This window comes from Papaver somniferum, chromosome 7, assembly GCF_003573695.1.
Source record: "Papaver somniferum cultivar HN1 chromosome 7, ASM357369v1, whole genome shotgun sequence".
Lineage (NCBI taxonomy): Eukaryota > Viridiplantae > Streptophyta > Magnoliopsida > Ranunculales > Papaveraceae > Papaver > Papaver somniferum.
In genome coordinates this window covers 168486301-168494199 of record NC_039364.1, presented here as the reverse complement: position 1 = coordinate 168494199, position 7899 = coordinate 168486301, and the positions used below count along the sequence as shown (strand labels likewise).

The following is a 7899-nucleotide window of genomic DNA, read 5'->3' as shown; positions in this document are numbered from 1 at the left end:
ACTGTACTAGACAGTTGTTTTGCCCACAAATTAAAACGAGTGCGAATTCGTGCACACTCCTTAAAGAATGTATATTTCACATTTCAATCTCTATACTTGATTTAATTTAGGGAGTTATGTAACAAGTGTCGTGATTCTAAACATGCAGAGTAATGAGACAATCAATTAAATAATCAACCAATCTGAAGAATATGTGAAATATACACTCGTCAGAGGAGTGTGAACGGATTTGGACTCAATTAAAACACGGTGGCCTGATTAATTAATCGAACCGGAATAAATAACAACCAGATTTAATCGAGTTGCTACTAGTACTGGTTTCCTTTAACTTTTTATTTTATTCTTTTATTTTTTAACCTAGATACGTTCTAGACTAGACTCCAGAGTACCTTGAATCAAAATCCGCAGTAAGTGTTTCTGTCCCGAAATAGATCAAATTCATACACAAAACCCTAGGTTTTGAACATTAGAATCCATTTCTCTTCGTTTTCAATTTAATCACATAAATCTACATATTTTCTCTTCGTTTTTAATTGCTTGATTCCGATGGGGGAGTGGAAAATTGAAGAAATGACACTTCCCGCCTTGTTCGAAAAAGCGCGGAAAATTTACTCCATGGATTGTGATTCAGCAACAGATCAGGTAAAAAGAACCATAATTTGAGTTCGCTGAGTTTTTTTTGTATTTTCATTTGTTTGAATTGTTTTTAAGTTTAATTTGGGGATTTTTCAGGAAATTATAAAAAGAGGGTGTGAAGCTCTGGAAACGTGTGATGAGATGATTAATAAACTTGGGTTATTCTCCGCAAATGAAACCAAAGAAGATGTCAGCACTAGTAATCTCAAATATTTGTTGGTAAGTTGATATGAATTACTGGATTCGTTATTAATGTTTGCATTAGATGTAAACTATTGGAATATTCGTTAGGGTAATGTAGATGTGAAACATACTCTATTTATAAGCACCACTGTGCCATCGCTTAACAAGACTTTTTAGTTTTAGATTAGTGTGATATAGTTGTTTATGTGAATCAATTTTCAAAACGTAAGTTTCTTATTGCTTGTGATTAACATTTGATATTTTAACTTGTATTCGTATCAGTAAATTGTTTTTATTTTCTGAACTGCGATGGTGATTTATTTGTAAGACCCATTTCAATTGAATTTCAGCATAATCTTAATTAGTTCAGCTACTAATTTCAAGCTGTATTTAACAACTTGTATGATTTTGACGGGTAATAGTATAACAAAGTATTTGAAAAAAGATAAAATCTATCATATTGAAGACCGAGAAGTGTGTGCTCTAGCCTCTAGGGTATCCGTCTGGTTATGCGACACTCTTCTAAAGTAACCTCGTGTCGTATAGGGAAAACTAGTCCGTATGTTTGTTGCTTATGTTCTCTTAGAGAAAGATTTTATTTATATTTGATCTGTCTTCTTTTTTGAATGAATCATGGCACTTAAAAGTGGTGCTTTATTTCTGGCCTTAGTTCTCCTGACTTTTGTACAGGTGCCATTTTATCTTGTGGAGTTGACGGAGAGGCTTTCTAATCGTGACAGGCTAGAAATTGTTAAAACATCTCAGGCTAAATTGAAGGTGAGTCTTGTTACTTGGTGAGGGTGATGCTATTGGATACTTTTTGCCAACATATTTTTATTAGTTATAGTGTATTTGTAATGTATCTACTAGTACGACTAATCCAGTTTGTTTCGTAGAAATTTATTACATTTTGTGAGGCAATGGAGCTTGTCCCTGAAGAGGAATTACAGATATCAGCAGAAGAAGCATCAGATACACCTGCAGCTATAAGGGCCAAAAAGGTATTGTTCATGTCATACGTTTTATTCTTTACTACCCTACAGACTCCAGCAGATATCATTATAGTGTTTTATTATTGTACATACATACGGCATGTATATGGTAGCTATCCAATGTCTGCAATTTCTTTGTATTTTTCTCACTATACAGTATTTTCTGTTTTATCCATTCAGATTGGGAGATTTAGACGCCAGAGAGCTGCGGAGATGAAGCTGCAGGAAATAAAAGAACGTAAGGAGCGGCGGGGAAGGTCTCTCAGAGCATCAGCTCTATCCACTCCAGTACAGGCTGGAGAGGAAGATGCACTGGATGATGATGGGGAGGAAGAACGTGAGGTTAACTTCTGATTCAAAGAACTATATGCCGTCTGATTTACTCTCTATTCAATTTTAACATTGTGATGGTATTCTGTATTCTAATTATTTTGGCATAATGCCATTGTTCACATCTGATCATAGCCGATAATTCTGTTTCCAAGATTTAATTCAAGTAGCAAGAAATTATGAAGGACTAGGGTAGTTTTTAATGGTAACTCTCCAACAGTTCTAACAAAGCAAAAACAAATAAATAAAGTGTTGCAGCATCTCCAATTTTCCTTTAGATCAGAGTGGTTATATAGTGGTCTAAGTCTACGGAGGTTAGCTAATAGATAATATACTCATTTGGGAGGGTAGTTTTTAATGGTCTCTCTCCAACAGTTCTCAAAAAAAGCAAAAAAAAAAGAAGGTTGCAGCATCTCCAATTTTCCTTTAAATCAGAATAGTTATATAGTGGTCTAACTCTAAGTCTGCAGAGGTTAGCTAATAGATAATATACTCAATTGGGAGGGTAGTTTTTAATGGCCACTCTCCAAAGTTTTAATAAAAGCAAAAAAAGAAAAGTTGCAACATCTCCAGTTTTCCTTTAAATCAGTATGTTTATATACTGGTCTAAGTTTACGGAGGTTAGCTAATAGATAATATACTTAATTGGGAGACAGTGAGATCTATCTTGTTATTTAGGAATTTTAAGAATATGTCTTAAAAATGACAGAAGTTAGAGCAGAGTGGACTTGTGGTTATCAAACAAAAGAAAAGGGGAAACAAATTAAGAACTGGGTAGACTTATTCAGTTGCGAACTAATCTGCAACATGAAACATATAAACAAAAGTGTATCTGAAAATAGATAAGGCTGTAGAGGTGACAGGAATGTGTGGTAATTGCTGGTGATATCCAAAAGAATATCTAGTCGATGAGGGTTGTATGGCTGTGAAAGTGATGCTTTTGTGGGTGGTTGATTGGGAGTCTGATGAGAGAGGTGCACTTCGTCTAATAGAAATGGAAGTCGTGGCACCAAAAACGAACAAAGATAGATTCTAAGAAGTTCATCAACTAGTAGATTTGGTATTCAGCATTCTTAGACAGTCAGACTATCGTGGAACTTCTTTCTTCTATAGGTCACGGTGATATTTTTTTTGTGTTTCCAAGTATTCTCTGAAGTACTCCAAGAACCCCTTTTAAAATAAACAAGTAACTAAGTACTGTCTAATGCATCATATTTTGCAACTGGCTTCCTTTGTGTTGGAATATTTATTTTCACTTTATCTAAGTTAATTTACTTTTTGTGCAGGCATGGCTTACCACCATCTCACTGTCTATCTGTAAGGTGTGTGTGCTTGTAATCTGAATATAAGAAGTACCGTAAAATGCGGCTATACTCTATTACTGTACAGTGTCTTAATCAGAACTCTGCAAAAATCAATTAACAGGCCTTTGATCTGTTGGAAATGCTGAAGAAAGAAGAAGAAATGCTTTCCGCTGTGAGGGAAAAGCAGTTACAGGTATCAACTTTTTTGTTTGATGTTACTGAATTTGTTCGATGTAGCATGTGTCTTTACGTTTTTTTCTGAACAAACATCTAGATGGTAATCATGTGGATGATATATAAATACAAGTCTATCAATTTGATGGAGAATTGAACCTTGGACAATGATAAGTGTTTGTTTCTTGCTTCTCTGTCTACAATTTCGTACTCAGTTTGACCTTTTTAAGTTGGAACCTTGGAGAGGGAGACTTCTTTGTTAAGTATGTGTTTTTAAGCATTTTGTTCTAAATCTTGGATGTAAAAGTACTTTGTAATTGCTTTTTTGAATTTCGAGTTTGGCGTGTTTTTGAACTGCATCTCAGAATGGGGACGGCGAGATAACTCGTGAGATTCTTGATGAACGCATCGAAATGGCAGAATCGTGGCACCGCAATGCAGCCACTCGGATGAAGTCTACAAGACCAGTGCAGCCAATAACTTGTGCAACATTTGCCCAAGACGTCGTTGAAGGGAGAGCAAAGGTCTCTGAGGCACATGACCATAAACACCAGCCACTAATATTTGGGCCACAGAGTCTTACGGGTGGAAGATTCACAAGTGAGAGAGAAAGGCTTGCTGCCCAAGTTTTCCAACCTGGTCACAGGTTCGACTACTTCCTTCTCAAACAAATCCATCTGTATTTTTCAAATGCGGATAATGAAACACTCTATGTGGTCATTTTTGTTTAGCATCCATAACTAAGACCATGCTTCTTAGTCTTAGTCTGGAAATTAGTTCCTGGCCTATAACTGGTTAAAGTCTTGTCTTAATTAAAAAGAAAAAAAAGTTGGTGCCTAATCAATTTAGGTCCACCATGGGTCTAAATCTTAACAAATAATCCATAGAAGTATAATTGATGTTGCAATCTCTACCTTTGGCAAAGTGAATACTCTTGATGAACATTAGCTGTACACGACACATGAACGAGAAGTGTTTGTAAATAGATAATCGGGAGCCAAAATGTTGTCAACTTGATCACACATAGTTTCATTCTGGACTTACTTTCTTTCTTGTTTGATGATAATAATAATAGGTTACCAACCATGAGCATAGAGGAAGCTGGATTGAAAGAAATGGAGATGATGAACAAGTGGCAAGAGATGAATCTGAAATTGTACGAGGAAGCCACTACATCATGGCATACTGAAAGGCCAAAACCTGGAGCACCCACTGATGAGGATGAAGAAGAAGATGAGGAAGCGTCTCACCAGAAAGCAGTTGCTTGGGATGACTGGAAAGATGAAAATCCTCGTGGAGCGGGCAACAAGAAACTAACTCCTTGTGGGTAAACCATTGAAGGTACACAACTTCGTAGGCCCTTGATGTATTCTTGCAAACCCAGTTACAGGATGTTCCTTCCTGCTGCAGATTCTTATTAGATCCATCTGATGTTGTTGGTGTCCATCTGAACACGTTTATAATTTTGAAATTTGATTTTAAATGTATGATTAAATAAATATTCTCCTCCTAGTTAGCAAAAAGAAATCAAATGACATGTAGATATTTCAGATGGTCTTTTTATTTTGACATCTGAAAGGAGTTTGGCTCTGCAGATGTAATGAAATAGCCACTAATCCTTCTTTATGTGCTGATTTAATCGTCTGAGAATGAACTATTTTGAATTCCATACTGAACTGACTTACAATTTCTTTCAAATTTGAGGTGAGGTTTTTGTGGCTAGGAATTGGGTGGTTACATTGTAGTTAGGTCATTTGTAGAAGTGTTTCAAAGAACGAAGTCCAAAATATAAATAGCTTCCTTTTTATGTCCCTTTGGGTTTTTGAATGGCATGTCACATGTGGTTATTGCCTTTTCGATTGTGCAACGCCCTTACTTTTGCTGCTACGCCCTTGGCTCTCGTACAGTCGTACTGTACTAATTTCAAGCTAGCATACTCCATCCACTGACCATCCCAAGTGTAGCGAGTAATTATACTCCATCCACTGACCATCCCAAGTGTAGCGAGTAATTTTAAGTACCTCCTCTTACGAGACATTTTAGGCCTTGTTATTTACTCTTCCCTCTCCATATATATATATTGGGAGGGCATATATATTTTTGAGGGCATATATATTTTTCAATTCCCATACCTCTTGGGAGACAATTTAGGCCATATTATTTACTCCCTTCTAATAATGTAGCAAAGCATGTACGAGAGTGTAGCGTGTCTGCCTGTATAACTTTCGTGGGTGTATTTAGTTAACTGTCAGGAGAATGACAGTTGTGAACACATAAATCACGAGGGCTAATACGTGTTCACAAATAATGCTCGCACATACAAAAAACTCTTGAATTAAATGACACATGCATAAAATGGATGATACTATCGGTTCATCGACTCAAAGCGGGCTCATCACTGCCTAGTCGAATAATATCAGGAAAATGATCGTATGAAGAGTAAGACTACAAATACGAACATAAATACGAATCATAAGGGATATGCGATGAATATAAAAGTGCTGAAATATAAATAAGATGGAGATTTACGTGGTTCGGCACTAAGGCATACATCCACGGGGGTTGGTGTTTCACTATATATTGAATGTTTACAAAGATGAATGAATTTTGAGTATACATTAGTCTGCGGAAGCAGGGTATTTACTTACTCTTCCTATTTCTCTCTCTTATGTTCCCTTCTAAGGGTTGTGGATTGGTCGACCCCTTCTCTCTTAGTGGAGAGGGGTATTTATAGGGTTGAAACGTGGGTCCTACTTCTGAGATGCCGTTGCAACCTTATCTTCTTGTGCTTTGTGCCCATTACGCAAAGGTCTTTGGTATATGCTGCGGTCTAAGCTTGAATACGAAGAGCTATCCTCGCTTATTCCACGAGCTGATTGACGCGTGTATATCTCTTGGTATTTAATGCGGGCTGTTGGACGTCCGCTCGTGTCAGACAAGTGTCTCTTAGTATGGTCACATCCGTATCAGTCAATCTCTCTCTCAATCGTTGATCTTGGATCTTCCTAGGTATAGGATGTACTAACACCCGAGGGGTATTATCTGGTGCTCCTCTTTGCCATCATACCTCTGTGATCCTCAGTCCTTGACCGTCAGATCTGCTGACCGGTGATATTTTCTGATGAGATGCTCCCCTAGGTTATGACTGCTTGTTATCATGTTTTGATGTCTCGCTTTGCATGCTTTCCACGTGTCTCTTCCTGTACACGTGGTGGATAATGAAATGTGTACATACAATTTTCCCTTCTTCTTCTGACCTGGGCGTATTTTGCAGTTTAGAAGAAGAAAGATCGTCACACACGTTTTATCTCTCCTGAAATAACTTCCCCTATAAATAAAAACACGTTTCCCACTTTTGCATTAAATGCTCCTTGGTACGAGGGACATTTATTGTCTTCTCTAGCTTTGTAAATAGGAAAGAGAATGTGAAAATAACTTTCATCCTCTTCTTGTCAGTGTTCATCCTCTTCATGTGGTTTTTATTTTCTATTCTTGTTATTTAGTCATTTATTATCGTCGTCTTTCTGAGGAAGATAACCTATTTTCAATTTTCTGACTCTTTCGCTTTCGACTGCTGCTGCCCCTGTACTAAAGATAACTTGCTTTTTATATCTCTGATCTTTCTATCTTCGACTGTGGTTGGTGCTTGTCGTCCTCTTTTATACAGGTACGGGGTTTTTCATTATTTCCATCATTGATTTATCTATTTTCTGTTGTTGTATCTACCCATTTGTCTTCTGCAGCTGTACTTTTGGCTTTGTGACGAAGAACACATATGTCGAAGCATATATGCTTGCCCCTGTTCTTGTTACAAAGTCTATAAGTCTGTATCTAAGTGTCATCTCTGGAGTTTGATGGGGTATTTCTGATTATTTTCAGATTTTAGGGTTTTTGATGTTAATCCGGATGAACCATCAATTTCTGGGTTTTTTGATCTTTAGTGATCCCCTCGTATTCTCCTCTAAACTGTTTTTGTGTTTCCTCGTAGCTATGTCTGATCGTCCGAGGGCTCCTTACCAGACCCCGCCGTCTAGTCCGCCAAGATCTCCTCCGCGTAGAGACTTTGATAGATCTCCACTTGGGGAAGGTTCCTCTAAATATTCGCAGATAGATCCTCGCGGTCATAGGGTTTCATCTTCTTCTGGTACGAAGTCTTTTCCTACTAAGAAAGGGGATCCGCCGAAGGGTCCTTCTGGGTCTAGGTACATTGTTAACCACACTCCTTCTCGTCCTCGTGAAGATTCCAGGAGTACGCAGGCTCCTCCTCCTCGTGATGATTC

The 7899-nt window shown here is 37.5% G+C and overlaps 1 protein-coding gene across 1 annotated transcript; it reads left to right on the top strand.

Annotated features, from left to right (window-relative positions):
- The first annotated feature begins 344 nt into the window (after positions 1-344).
- Positions 345-5288, top strand: LOC113299020 (PP2A regulatory subunit TAP46-like). Its single transcript, XM_026547945.1, has 9 exons — positions 345-642; positions 733-855; positions 1510-1596; positions 1716-1820; positions 1992-2153; positions 3428-3463; positions 3567-3638; positions 3985-4265; positions 4695-5288. Exons 1-9 carry the CDS (start codon positions 547-549, stop codon positions 4948-4950), a joined length of 1218 nt encoding a protein of 405 aa, XP_026403730.1. The 5' UTR covers positions 345-546; the 3' UTR covers positions 4951-5288.
- Positions 5289-7899: the final 2611 nt, after the last annotated feature.